Below are 15,236 nucleotides of genomic sequence, written 5' to 3'. Positions count from 1 at the left end.
GAAAATAAAATTGTCATGAACATAGATACAAATTTTTCTCATTCCGTTAATAAATTTAAATAAAATTTAGTGAACTTGTAAAATATACTTAGTTATTATTTTTAAACACTTTGAAATAAATTAACTGATCATAATTGTTTGTGAATAATTTTTATTAATACAATCTGTTTTTTTTTATCTGTGTGAAAAACTCAAAAAGTCAGAAAACATTTCAATATAATGGTGATTTGCTGAACTCCGGTTTATCATCACATTGTACTACGAACTAATTAATGTTGTAAACATTTTATATTAACAATAAGGAATTTAGACATAGTAAACCTTTTATTATAAACATTGATAACCAAAGTGCATCCGATCCATACAAAAAGCCAATTTTTCTGTAAATAGTGGTAAAATTTTATAATATCGTGAAAACAAACACAACTTTTTAATAATGCTTGTTTCATTATGTAAGTATTTACGATTGAAGAATATTTGATATTTTTATTTATCTAATAATATCTAATAAAATCTAATATAATTTACAACCTATTATGTTTAAATTATTCTTACTACCTTTAAATATGCTTTATAATTAACATCAAGCAAACTCATTTGAAAGACCAATAAAATTTAAACATAAATTATTAATTTAGTCTGAAGACAAGAAATAAATCACGAGATAATAAGTTAAATAAGTGTTTTGTCTTGTGTTTGCATACAAATGACATAGTAGTAATTTTAAGTCAAGTAATTTATGTGAAATTTTTAAACAATTGTTAAGTAATGGAAACGAATAAAGAACTATGCGGTTGTTTCGAGTGATGAGTTAGATTTTGAATTTTTTTATCTCTGGACATACTACTCCTCTCAAATTGTTACTGTAGTGTTTGATAAAAATAATCAAGTTAATAATCAAGTTTCCTGTAATGCATTACTTATGTCACATTATTACTTGAACTGTGAAGGGCAATGTTTCCTACCATTTTTGTTGTCATGCCCCACCTCAGCCTTTCTAATTCTTATGCCCTCCTATGTAACATACATACATATCTTCAATATTTAAAACATTCACTTGTTCATTTAAGAAACTTATATCACAGGTTTTAGAAATAAATAACTGGGTAATCTGTACAATATATATGTTTATAAAATCAAGGAGCTTTTATAACAGTTTTGACAGACACTTATTTGAAATAAACACCAACTGATTGCTGTGAAACACTATAGAAGTTGCAATGTTATTCAGGGGTGAACAACTGCATTATTTAGGGAGACATAAAAATGTCTAGAGCTTGGCACAATTACATAATCAAGTACTGCACTTAAATAGCCTGGAGTGAAAAGACTAAACATGTGTTAAGTTCATTTTTGTATTGACCTTCTTGACAACCAAACTGCCCCTTCCTAGCATGGGGATGGGCCCCATGCTAGGAAACACTGCTCTAAATTCATTCATGTCAACACCACTATACAAAACTGATTACTTAATATTTTCATTCAGGTCGTCGAAATGGAGTGTTGTTCCGACAAGCAAGTTTATGGTACTCTACGGAAACTAAAAGAAAACCTAAAACCGCTATAGTTATGTTGAACATGGGTGGACCTCAAACAACAGATCAGGTGAATTTACAAATAATGTTACATTGATTGATGATCTACATAAGTGATTGATTATTGATTTCATAGAAATATAGTTTCTTAGATCAGATTGAGCTTTATTATAGCAACCTCTTACTTAAAGATATTATTTCCAAATATGTAAAGCTATGTAAAATCTCGTAATTGATCAATAATAATTACACATTTATAGCCTTTACACTGTAGTGAACCAAGCAGTCTCTTCATAATCTGATAAAACAGTAGTTATATATACAGTAGTATATATATTTATATATATATATATATATTGATGATGATTTATTACTATTAATTAGAGAAAATGAGCTATGCATTCTACCCTTGAAAGCTTTTGTGCCCAAAACTAATTACCCTGTATTTGATGTACATGGGGAGTCTCTTCGGGTCTTCGAGATTGTACCCAATGCACTTTTAAATTACTCGATAAGACAAACAAAATTGTCTTAATTTATGTTTGTCTGATAATGTTTACCGCACAAAATAGTACAGATAACGAATTGATAAATTTAATGTCAAGGTCATATTTATAATCTACTTAGCCTTCGGGTTACATCACATTGCAGTTAATTAACACGCTTACATCTTTTTATTCTGCTTTAATTTCACAATTAGCCTACTGTCTATGTATGTATCTAAATATATACATATTTTAATTTACGTTTAGTTTACTGTTGGGGGAAGCTAGATGGACCAAAATGTATCTCTGTCAAGAAAAGAGTGATTTATATGTTTTCGATCTTGGGACATATATCACTCTTTTATATCTTTAACTGATTTAGGTCAGTGCGGCTCAGAAAGAGAAAAAGGTAGCTAACACTAAAGATATATCCTTTATATCTTCGGCTCTTAGTTCAGACTTAGAACTCGGTTAGGCGGAATAAAACGTGTGAAATATTCCTATTAGGCATTTTGTGTCTTTGTCATAAAGCACAAAAAAGCTAAAACACCGCGCGTGTGATGTTGTCGTTCTGAAAATCCGTAGTTCACATTTTTAATAGAAACATGCAATAGCTATCCGCCTCTCTTTTACGTGTAAATTGCTATATAAGCCCATCTCTTTCGAACTCTGAACGAACCGTAACTCATCAAGGAAAATGAGTCTTAACTCTTAATAGTCTAATTTACGAAAGTGATTTTTTTAATATTACTGTGTTTGCTTGCGGGTATAGATGAAGGGAAAAATAGTTTTTTTTTATTTCGTTGGAAAGAATATTATACAACAGTAAAATACCGACAGCCAACCTATAAAAAAAACTAATAGTAATGTGAACATTCGGTTTAAAAGATTGGTATCAAAATTGAAACTCTTGGCTGTTAAGGGTTAAGTATAAAGATATAGAGATATAACTGAAACACACATGAGCTGTAGAGTGATCTTTTGCAAAGATATATTATCTTTAGCTGGCGAGCAACCCATCTCTAGTGGAAGCGGCTTGCATCTAGCATATTCCAGCGATTTCTCTGTCATCTGGTCACATTACGCGTGGATGTCCTTGGTCTGTATGCTATGTAGCTTGTCCACTACCACTTGCCAATCTGCTGGACTACATACTTTATTTTGCCTACAGATCTAATTTCACATGTAGTAGAGAAAAGGAAGATATAAAAAAAAAACATGCAATATTTGTCATTTTGTAAAATTTCACACTGGATTTTAGGTTGGAGAATATCTGCATCGTATAATGACGGACACAGACATGATACAGCTGCCAGTTCAGAGCAAACTGGGTCCATGGATAGCCAGCAGGCGGACAGCTGAAGTGCAGAAGAAATACATGGAGATCGGTGGTGGCTCACCCATTCTCAAATGGACCAATATACAGGGTTAGTATAACAGAATGGAATTCCGTCTAGATGGTTAACGGTGTTTGCCCTCTGCACTATACGAGGGACCGCGGTATTTCCCGGTCAGGGATCGCCACGCGGTCTTCCCTTGCGTCGTGCTATTTTAGATAGCCCGTCCGGGGGTATGCGTGTATGGTTCACGCTACCCCCGAAACCCTCGTGGTGCTATCACGATGGTTCGAGACTACGTCGAACCATCGTCCGCCTCAGAATTGCCGAAGCTAGTGGGAGTTTAGGACCCCCATCCTAAACTCCCGCGACTCACATCAAGCTTATCTAGTCTAACTATAAATTCTGTTACTGGGTGTTTACATACATTAAAAAAAAACATTAATTTGAATTTCGAACATTAGCTTCAACGATAAAAAAATAGACTTAGTTTTTGTTTACAAATTATTTGTTTTGAAAATATAGTGGGGCACTAAAGAGAATGGCATTGCAGTAATTGCACTGTACAGAGTAGGTAAGGAGCCAGTCGACATTATTGATACAACGAAAAAACTAGGGAGTAGCCGAATGTTTGTGAATTATACCATGAAAAGGTACACTGAAACAATATCTGTCGATGACTGAGGGAGATCCAGCCGACCAAGGTCTATTCGTACAAGGCCGTTAACATAATCAAGGCCAGATTACGACGAAATCCTATAAGGAAGCAGAAAATCCTTTCCAGAGAAATAGGAATTCCACCGAAGACACTTTCTTGGATTATCAAATAAGACTAAGATCTAGGGCTTACCGGAGATATACATGACATAATTTAAATCAGTCTTTTTCATTTTGTATTACTAGCTTTAATAGATTTTATATTGTGAAAAGTTATTTACCTTATGCAGTCAAATAGCAAAAATTGTTAAATTATATGTATGTAATACACCAATATTTCACTTTGCATCGTGGCTACGTTCCAAGAAAACAGGACGTAAAGGAAATTAAGATTTTCTACAGCAAACCATATAAAAAATGAAGATAGGTTCAAGGATTACCAAAAAACTACTCTTTGAAAAGAATGTTGAACAATGTAAACATTTAATATATATAAAATTTTACGACATACATATGAAAAACAAAAAACTGATCCTATAAAACCAAAATAAACTATTCAAATAATTTATGAAAGACAAAATTAAAATTGATCACCAGTCCATAGCGGCTGTTGAAGTGAGTCGGCTTTCTTTCACAAAAAGTGGTTTGTTTTCTGAACAGATTTTTTTTCAACATAAAATAAATTTAAAAAAGCACAACACCCCAGATGGGTAGCTCGCGAGATAAAAACAAAAAAGATATATATCTTTGCAATAAATCAATTGCATCTCTATATATTTATACTTAAGACTCAACTTCGTAATGAGTTACGGCTCTTTCAGAGTTAGAGAGAAAGAGATGGGCTTATATAGCAATTTACACGTAAAAGAGAGAGAGGGATAGCCATTGCTTGTTTGTATTAAAAATGTAAACTACGGATTTCAGGAACATCATCTCGCGCGCATGCGTTTAGCTTTTTTGTGCTTCATGACAAAGACATGAAATGCTTAATAGGAATATTTTAGACGTTTTATTCCTCCTTACTAAGTTCTAAGTCTAAGTTAAAAGAGCCGAAGATGTGAAGGATATATTTTTAGAGTTAGCTGCCTTATTCTCTCTATGGGCCCTCTTGAGCTAAATGCGTTAGAGATATAAAAGAGTGATATATATCCCAAGATCATCATTCTTGTCAGGGATACATTTTGCCCATCTCTACACAACACACTACATTACAATACTCTCCGTAATTGAAACAGAACTCTACCTAATATCAGCAAAACAAAGTTAATATAAAACTGTATTAAAATTTCATTGATTTTTAGTCAGAAAGGAAATCCCCGAGTTTTGATGGCATGGCGTCATTAGAAACAAAAGTGTTGCTACCTTTTTGAAAAAAAAAAATAAAGATTCGAATACAAAACAACGCAACCTTACAAAAACAATACGACGAAAATCGAGGTATTGGTGTATATATAATTTACTCTTGGGGACCAGGGGTGTGAAATAAATAAAACAAAAAACGCCACCTTAACACCACTACATTAATATACGAGGGTGAATCAAAAAATTCTTGGAATCAATATTAAAAAATGCAAAGATTTAAATAATAATATTTTATTTTTCTACATAATCTCCCTCCAATGCAATGCATTTAGAATAACGCGTTTCTAACTTCCTTATTCCTTGTGAAAAAAAATTATTTTCTTGACTCTCGAAAAAGTCCTACGTCTACGGCAGCTATAACCGCGTCATTATCGTGAAATTTTGTTCCACGAATTTCCTCTTTTAATTTTGGAAATAAGTGAAAATCACTTTGTCTTTTACTTGGGGCTAAGTCCGGAGAATATGGTGGGTGGTCAAGGAGATTGAAGCCAGCACAGCGGATTGCGTTGAGCGCAACTTCCGATCGATGAGCAGGAGCGTTATCTTGAAGGAACAACACGCCCAACGACAGTTTTCCACGACGTTTTTCTTTAATCGCTTCACGCACTTTCGGGATTTAATTTGCATAATAGGGTCCAGTAATCGTCTGGCCTTTTGGCATGTAATCAATAAAAAGGATTCCTTCACTATCCCAGAACACAGAGGCCATAACTTTGCCAGCGGTAGGAGCAACTCGAAATTTCTTAATGGATGGAGAGGATGGTCGTTTCCAAGACATGCTTTGTCTTTTAGTTTCAGGATCAAAATGGTGGACCCACGTTTCATCCATGGTGACAAGACGACGGCAAAAATTATCCGAATCACGCTGGAACATTTCGAGATTACGCTTGGAAATTTCCAAACGTCGCTTTTTGTTTTCGTCGGTTAACATTCGTGGCACCCATCTTGCAGACACTTTTTTGAACCCCAGCGAATCAATTAAAATGGATTGAACGCTACCAAAAGATATCTTTAGGATCTCAGCTATATGTTTTATAGTCATTCTTCTGTCTTCCAAAACCAGATTCTCAACCTTTTTGACATTTTCTTCTGTAACGGAGGTTGAAGGCCGCCCAGAACGCGGGTCATCTTTACAGCTTGATCTACCTCTTTTAAATTCAGCCATCCAGTACGCAACCGTAGAATAGGGTACAGCATCACCCCCTAATGTCTGCTGAATATCCAAAAAAATTTCCTTCGTAGACATTTTTTTCAAACTAAGATATTTTATCACCGCACGTAACTCACTTTTATCCATAATTTTGACTTTTTAGCAACTCGTTGCACAAAAAAATTTATTACATGCGAACGAACTGACAAAAACAAATGACAGTCTGCATAAATATAGTGTGATAGACACTCTTTACTTTGAATATCGAACTTGATCCAAAAAGGTTTCATATATATGCACTTCTTAGAACTTTTTGATTCACCCTCGTATTATTTAACAGAAACATGAAAGAAAAACACAATAATAAATGGAGTTTCTAATTGAAATGTATCCTATAATGAATATATGTATTGGAAAAGGCGATAAATATTGCACACCGACCTTTGGAAAGAGACAATCGGTTGATTTCGGAAAATTTTCGTTGAAAACAAAATAATGGTAACAGTGATCATCTTCACCATTATCATCATGACAGCCGACGCGCCCACAGCAAGGCATAGGCATTCCTCAAAGAACACCAAAATCATGCCCTATAGCTTGTCGCTTGTTAACCAGATTTATAAAATCTTCTATTCCAGGCAGTATGTTGACGCAGGCATTGGATGAAATGCTGCCAGAAACGGCCCCACATAAGCACTACGTCGCATTCAGATATGTGCCACCGTTTACAGCAGATGCCTTTGAAGAGCTGGAGAAGTGAGTATTGACAGAAGTGTTTAAGTGATGTGGTGGTTGTTTAGAACTCTTTAAACTCTTTCATCTAGACCAAGAAAAAGCTTTATCATCACACTGGTCTTCTCTATCGGAGATGGGCAAAATGTGTTCCTCATAAGAAATGAGTGATTTATATGTTTTCGATCTTATAAATATATACGAATTTTAATTTACGTTTAGTTTACTATTGGGGGAAGCTAGATGGACCAAAATTTACCCCTGATAAGAAAAGAGTGATATATATGTTTTCGAACTTGGGATATTTATCACACTTTTATATCTTTAACTTATTTCGGTCAGTACGCCTTAGAACTCATTAAGGCGGAATAATACGTGTGTAATTGAAATAATGGAATTTTAAAAATTATGGCCAATTAGTGAACTTTTTTGGTTGCATTTCCTTCCTTTTAAGTATTTTTATGTGTTTGTCACAAAGCACAAACAAGGTAAATACCCGCGAGTGTGATGCTGTTGTTCCGAAAATCCTTAGCTTACATTTTTAATACAAACACGCAGTAGTTATCCGCCTCTATCTTTTACGTGTATATTGCTATAAGCCCATCTCTTTCTCTCTAACTCTGAACGAGCCGTAACTCATCACGCATATTGGGTCTTAAGTACAAAGACATAGAGATACAATTGCAACGCCCGCGCGTTGGAGAGTGACTATATCTTAAGCAAAGATTTATTAGATTTATTAGATTTTGTATTAGATCTTTCGTGTCTTTAACTCGCGAGCTACCCATCTCTATTATCTATATAATAATGGGATTAGATATGGACTTTAAGATAAGCGAATTGTTGAATATTAGGAAATATACTATATCCATTATAATTCCTGGTATGAAATTTGCTCTTGTTCATAAATTTTGTTACAACCATCTCCCTCTCTCTCTCTTTAGGCAAGTAGTTCAGCATCTATGTCAATGTGGTGCCAGATATACTCGGGTTGGCGTCGATTATTAGAATAAATAGTCAGGGGTACTGTGATTATTTCAATTTACAATATATTTATATTATATATGTAAAAGATTCAAATGGAAAATGTATGGCCTTAGCAAATAGCTTTACAGCTTTTACACCTATATCTTCACTCTGATAGATGTTTCAATAGATGTTTTGTTCTACCCGAAAGTGCCCGAACAGATGGAAGAAATATTAATTATAATATATAGTGATCTGAATTTTGTACACCCTTTTTCTCTAGATATTATCATTATGTTTTTATCATTTATGTTACCATTGGTTTTTGAGTAAACTATACTATATATAAATTGACAGCGAATGAACTATATATATACGTCTTAAAGTTTTTACAATTATAGCAAATCATACTAAAGAACTAGTTATTGGAGTTATTCTGGTTGAGTAACATTGGTATTGTCTTTCAGGGATGGTGTTGAACGAGCTGTCATCTTCTCCCAATACCCTCAGTACAGTTGTGCAACCACTGGCTCCAGTTTGAACGCCATCGCTGATTTTTATAAAAAAAGGTCAGTTAAAAATTATGACTTAAAGCAGTTTATTTTATTGACAATAAACAAATGTATTATAAAAATCTTTTGTAATAATAACAAATGAGCAGTGGTAGCCCATCGGGGAGTAGAATAAAAAAATATTATTTTTAAAATTAAATTTAATAAGAATTTAGAAAAAACTTCCTTACCATATAATTATGTCATTTATTAAACCATTGATTTGTCGATAGGATGTACCACACATTAATTGAAAGCAATAAGTTATAAAATTAACAGCGGTCTTGACTTGTCTCAGCGGGCTGGTCTCCAATCAGCACTGTGCTCATTTAACATTGGGGTTGACCTTAATCAAGCCAACCAAACTCCTCGAGAATTCCCAGCAGACGCTTGAGGTAGCCCAGTAGGGCGCTACACCCCTACACCGAAGTAGTATGTGAGCAGTAGCCTCTATGAATAGCGGTTGGACACAGTTATTTATCATAGGTAGCGGGTTCAATTAAAGGAATACAATGTTATAATTAAATTTTTTTGCATTAATTATATAGGATTGCCAAAGCCCACAATTTTCCAGATGATTGGTAGTAGCAACCTTTGCATACCATAATACCATACCGCGATCACCAAACTGACTAGTTCATTATAGTATATCTCCCCATGGATATAGATATCTTTGTTGGAGGCCTTTATGCCTTGCGGTGGGCATCTAAGAGCTGAATCAAATACTGTATAAAAACTTTTGAATTTCAGAACAATACCAAAAGGAATCAGATTTAGCCTTCTGGAACGCTGGCCCACCCATCCGCTGTTGGCGAAGGTGTTTGCAGAAAGGATAAAGGAGAAGTTGGAAAAATTCGATTCTAGTGTGAGGAATGATGTTCTTATTATGTTCACAGCTCACAGCCTACCATTAAAGGTTAGTAATTTATATTTATTTATATTGTTTTACTCATTATAGTGACAGTAATAACTTTTGTACATAAGAAACTAGAATAAAATGGAGGGTTTTATTTTGCCCTTACTCTTAGGGTCGCGGGTATAGTTTTAGTTCATTTGTTCACATTCATTTTTCATTATGTGACTCTTATATCCTTCTTAATTTCTCTTACTCATTTTTCTTATATCCATCACAATGCCTTCTATTCCTATTTCTAAGAGTGTTCCAAATGCATCCAGATCTGTTAGATTATTAAAAATTCACCAAGAATTTGCTAAGGGTTGATCACCCAAACCCTCGGGTACGATGTGTTGGTCTCCAGGGTATTTCAATGTTTTTTACATTTTGTAATTTTACATTTAAAAAAAAACATAGTTTCGCTGAGCTTCTTTTGCCTGCTCTTATCAGGCCTGGGGCATTTTATCAAAACAGCTGATGGAGACAACTTATCATAAATATATACAAATAAATAAAATTTGATTGCCTGTTTGTTATATAAAATAACATCTTTTAAATACATACATTTGAATATATTTATATATATATATATATATGGTACATGTACCAAAATTATTTTTTTAATTTTTATTTGTCTGTCTGTCTGTTCAGGCTAATCTCTGAAATATCTGGACCGTTGTTGACTGGCAGTTAATTGATTTAACAAAAAGTAACTTAGGCTACTTCTGAAATATTGAATAATTCTTAAATGCAATAAAATTAATAATAATTTCTTATTAAATAAATGACGCGGACGAAGTCGCGGGCACAGCTATGTTGAAGAATTAGAAAGTACCAAATGGTTATATTGGAAATTTACGAAGTTGGCTAATGTCCAGCACTGGAGGTTCATTAGCTGAAACAATGATGCGTATTGATTTTGTACTATGTACTACTTTCAGGCGGTTTCGAGGGGCGATACTTACCCCCATGAGGTTGCTGCAACGGTTGCTGCGACGATGAACGAATTGAGAGCACCAAACCCTCACCGACTGGTGTGGCAGTCCAAGGTCGGACCTTTACCGTGGCTGCAGCCTTACACCGACGACGCCATTAAGGTCAGTCAGTTAATTTAAAAATATTTTTGACAGATTACATAGTTGTTTATAGTTTTAGTGTTCATATACCAAATATTAATAAATAAATAAATATATTCGACAGCTTATCTTCAAAGAAACATTGTCTGATGCTTCAAAACTGTTTGGCAAACTCTGTCATTGTAAATGAGCCATAGAGAGATGTATATTTAGGATTTTCTCTATGAGATCACAATAAGAATTAGGAGAGATAAGTTTGTGAGTCTCTTACACGTGGATCAAAGACATAGTAAAGATGGCGGGAAATCGGTGGATGAAGGTAGCGCAAGAGCCTTTGGTCTGAAAAAGAGAAAAAGACCACAAGATTTTACTGGTACAATCCCTTCTTGCTATCCTTGATTATTCATGCCAGCATTATTAATATTACTGAAGAACAACTTAATAGGCTCGAGCGCCTACAGAATTTTTGTATTAGGTTTATATTTGGTCTGCGGAACCTGTCCGTGTTTCGGAATTTCGTAATAAGCTGAAGTGGTTGCCGATTAGGCTTCGCCGGAATGCCTGCATCCTTTCCCTTCTCTATAGAATCTTGTTTAACCCGCTTACACCCTCATACCTTAAATCTAGATTTATTTTCTTATGTGACTCACATGATAAGATTCCTAGATCATCGGAGAACTTGAAATTGGCTATGTCTGCTCATTCTACTATGTTCATGGAAAAATCTTTTACTGTTGTCGCTATCAGATTATGGAATGAGCTACCAGAACCAATTAGATGCGCTAAATCGCAGACAGTATTATAAAAAAAAAATGATGAAAGAGCACTTCCTTCGCCTTTAAAATAAGATATTGTGTAGCATCTCTTAATTATTCTTATTTATGTACTACCTTTCCTACGTAAGTATTTATATACATATATATGTGTATATATACATAGTCAGGTATATATATATACATAGTTATATTTATGTGTAAATATGTATGTTTTTGTATGTACGTACATCCTAAACTGTCTTCTCTTTCATGTCTCTTATCACTATCCAAAGGTTGTCTGGTAGAGATCGCCTGGAGCGATAAGACCGCCTCTTGTACCAAATGAATTGTTACTTTTTTCCCTCTATTTATTGTCTATGGTGTACAAAAAATGTTAATTAATAAATAATGACGAACGAAAGTAACCAAACCAGGCCAGCTGATTGGCAAGTAGAAGTGGCATTAGGAAAGTCATGTTTCGCGGAGAACTCATGGCCTCTGGTGTCTTCAGACTCTGGAGTGACCATGAAAAGCGCAGACCTTTTCAAGGTCTTGGGACCGGTCCGACATATGGGGAAGGTCCATGTCAGCAGTGAACATTCTACTGTTAAAATGATTATGATGATCTTGTTCACAGGCATACGCGAAGCAGGGTAGAAAGCATCTGATCCTGGTGCCCATAGCCTTCGTCAACGAGCACATAGAGACCCTACACGAGCTGGACATCGAGTACTGTGCCGAGCTCGCCCATGAGGTAAAGTAAAAATCTTTAAAGGTTTAACACCAATTTCCCAAATCATCCTGTATATATATGTATATATATATGTATACTAATACGTGTCTATGGTCACCAGGCGGGTATCCAGCAGATAGAGCGAGCAGCGGCGCCGAATGACCATCCCATATTCATTGCAGCCCTCGCTGATCTGGTTGCCCACCATCTTACAGTGGGCCCAGGAATTTCGCAGCAGTTCCTTTCCAGGTACCAAATCTTTCATATATCTAAAATATATTGTCTTATTATGTTTGACAAAAAGAAGTTAGTTTTTGTACCTATATTATAATGTAGAGCTATCTAAGTATTAATTATTTTAAATATATAAAATATTTTTATATGTAATATTGTGAGGCCATAGTAAGAATATTGATTATATACATTTCTTAGAGAGCCCTACAGATAGTAGATAGTTAATACAAATCAGTGTTAAAATTTGACAATAATATATATTTTCAAATATAATAACACAGGAATGAAATGTGATCTCAAGTATATTTATAGACAGCCACAAAGATTTAATCAATAGTTGCGACCCACAGGTTTAGCACCCCTGATATACATTGATTAGTAATTTTATTAATACCTCTGCATTATACAGGACCCGGCGATAAATATTGCACATCGACCTTTGGAAAGAGACAATCGGCTAATTTCGGCTTCGTAGAGTGTTATCTCTGTCCCACAATACTTATGTGATGTTTTGTTAGTCGTCGTATTTCGTGCGAAAGAGATAACGCTCTATTAAGAATGCTATTGTAAGAATCCCCTATATATCAAATACAGTTTTACCACACAACATTACCACGCCTGACAAAACTTCATATAGGTTGTGTGGGACAGAGATAATGCTCTACGAAGTCGAGATTAGCCGATTGTCTCTTTCCAAAAGTTGATATGCAATATTTATCGCCGGGTACTGTACTAAATCTTTTTTATTCTCCTTCAAATTTCGCATAATTACATATTGTTTTTGTTTTAATTTGGTACAACTTCCCAAAGTTCAGGGTGATATGTTATAACTGTAAAAATTTTGATGAGACGGATGTATAGCTCATAAATCAACGATAAACTTTAAGACTCTTAAACCTATTTTCAATCACTCCATTTAAAGTTATCACTCATAAATAAGTTATATTAATTTACTTTTTATAGTCATGTGTAATACTAATACTACTACTCCGCTAGCTCAGTGACCCAAAGTGGGTCTTGGCCTCCGAAGCGAGACTTCCACTTTATAAAGTGAATATAAAGCTCAACGAATCCGCTGGCTTGGACACTTGGAGCGAATGGGATCGGATCGGAGCGTGAAGGTAGCGTACCTGGAAAAACCGAGGGGTCGAAAACCAGTGGGTAGACCCAGGTATCGCTGGATCGATCGCGTTGAGGCAGACTTGCGCGAATTGAATGTCAACCAATGGCAGACGATGGCGCAAGATAGAGGAAAGTCATGTATAATAGTAAACAATAAATAATTTTTATATGGCGTAACCCAAAATTGTCATAACATTATTTATATCTGAATCATTGATTTTTGGACAGGGTGTACCGTACATTTATTGACACCACATGCACTATATATTTATTCCTTTAACCTTTTACACCATCCAATCACCTGTATAACAAATCTTATCATGATAAATTCTGTTTCAGATGCCCGCACTGTGTCAGTCAAAGATGTAAGTCGTCGAAAGCGTTCTTCAAAGAACTCTGTCAGAACACAGAAGGCAGAGCACAGATGGCATATGTGTAACAATATGTGAAGTTTCCAGCAACCTCATTTGTGCATTTAGTGTTGTGTATTTTATTTTTGAGTGTTTTGTGACAGTTATATTCAGTTAGACTGCAAAATTTGAAATTTTAATTTGAATTAGAAATTATATAGACGGATTAAAATCAAGTAGCAGTGGTAACTCTGCGGTTGAAGACAGACTAGATTCGATTCTCAAGGTACAGTTTAATGTAATTCACACTTGGTGCATTATATGGGACAAGTTTCCAGAGGATGGGCAGCAGCGTTCACTGAGTACCATAATACCACACTGCTATCGCCAACCGTATGCCAAGTTTGGCGAATATGGTATATCTCACCATAGATATCTTTGGGGGAAGCGTATGTCTTGCACTGGGCGTCTATAGGCTGTAATGATCAATAAAAGGTTTGAAGAAATCTTAAAAGATTGTTTGTAGGTATAAACAAACATTTTTATTTTTTTACAATAATCAGGACTTGAAATTTATTCATAGGTAATACCAAAATTTAATTGAATATATATACAATTTTGTTTAGATGTCTACAATACAATTAAATTCATTAATGTCCACTATTGGACATGGCCCCCAGATTTACAATAGAACCAGTTGGAAGCAACCTGCCTCCAGCTTTATCAGACTACATTAACAAGGTCTTTGCCTACTTGTGGTTCCGTAAATGTATTTACATACAGGATAACATAAATATTTTACAACTAAATGTCCTTTAATTATAAGAATATTTGTTGTATTAGTTATCTTATTATATAATGTTGATATATTTTTAATCTGTGCTATCAAAGACTGACAACACTAGATAGACACATTAAACTCTGTTACACTCAAATGCGCAACATATGTATTGCTAATTGGTTATTTAAAATTTGGTGTATTATAAAATATTCTTTTGTATATAGGGGATGGTGTAAAATAAAGTTTATTTAATAAAATGATTTGACTTTTATTTGGACCCATGTGATTTTTTATACCTGATTTACACTGCTGCGTAAGTGATATTTGCGAATTCCGCGGATTTGAGAGGAGAGGAAGCAAGTAGCGCTTAGATTAGAACCTTTTTTAAGGTATTACTACCTAAGGTGAGACCCTAGGGAGGCCTGGTTCGGACCGCGACTTATACAGCTTCACAGTATTGGAAGGCTACCAAGGTCTTAAATCGCTAAGGTAGACGCTTCGTGGAGTGACTTGGT

At 34.7% G+C, this 15,236-nt stretch overlaps 1 protein-coding gene across 1 annotated transcript; it reads left to right on the top strand.

Moving 5' to 3' along the window:
- The first annotated feature begins 236 nt into the window (after positions 1 to 236).
- On the top strand, positions 237 to 14,206 carry FeCH (ferrochelatase, mitochondrial). The gene is made up of 10 exons (XM_068771119.1): positions 237 to 452; positions 1,487 to 1,605; positions 3,282 to 3,447; positions 7,165 to 7,282; positions 8,692 to 8,793; positions 9,526 to 9,691; positions 10,612 to 10,767; positions 12,139 to 12,255; positions 12,356 to 12,483; positions 13,930 to 14,206. Exons 1-10 carry the CDS (start codon positions 437 to 439, stop codon positions 14,027 to 14,029), a joined length of 1,188 nt encoding a protein of 395 aa, XP_068627220.1. The 5' UTR covers positions 237 to 436; the 3' UTR covers positions 14,030 to 14,206.
- The last annotated feature ends 1,030 nt before the right edge of the window (positions 14,207 to 15,236 follow it).

The sequence above is a fragment of the Battus philenor genome, unplaced genomic scaffold (genome assembly GCF_028537555.1).
Source record: "Battus philenor isolate CCGP_79_NKW_IND1 unplaced genomic scaffold, ilBatPhil1.0.hap1 SCAF_30, whole genome shotgun sequence".
NCBI lineage: Eukaryota > Metazoa > Arthropoda > Insecta > Lepidoptera > Papilionidae > Battus > Battus philenor.
This window is presented reverse-complemented; position numbering and strand designations above follow the sequence as displayed.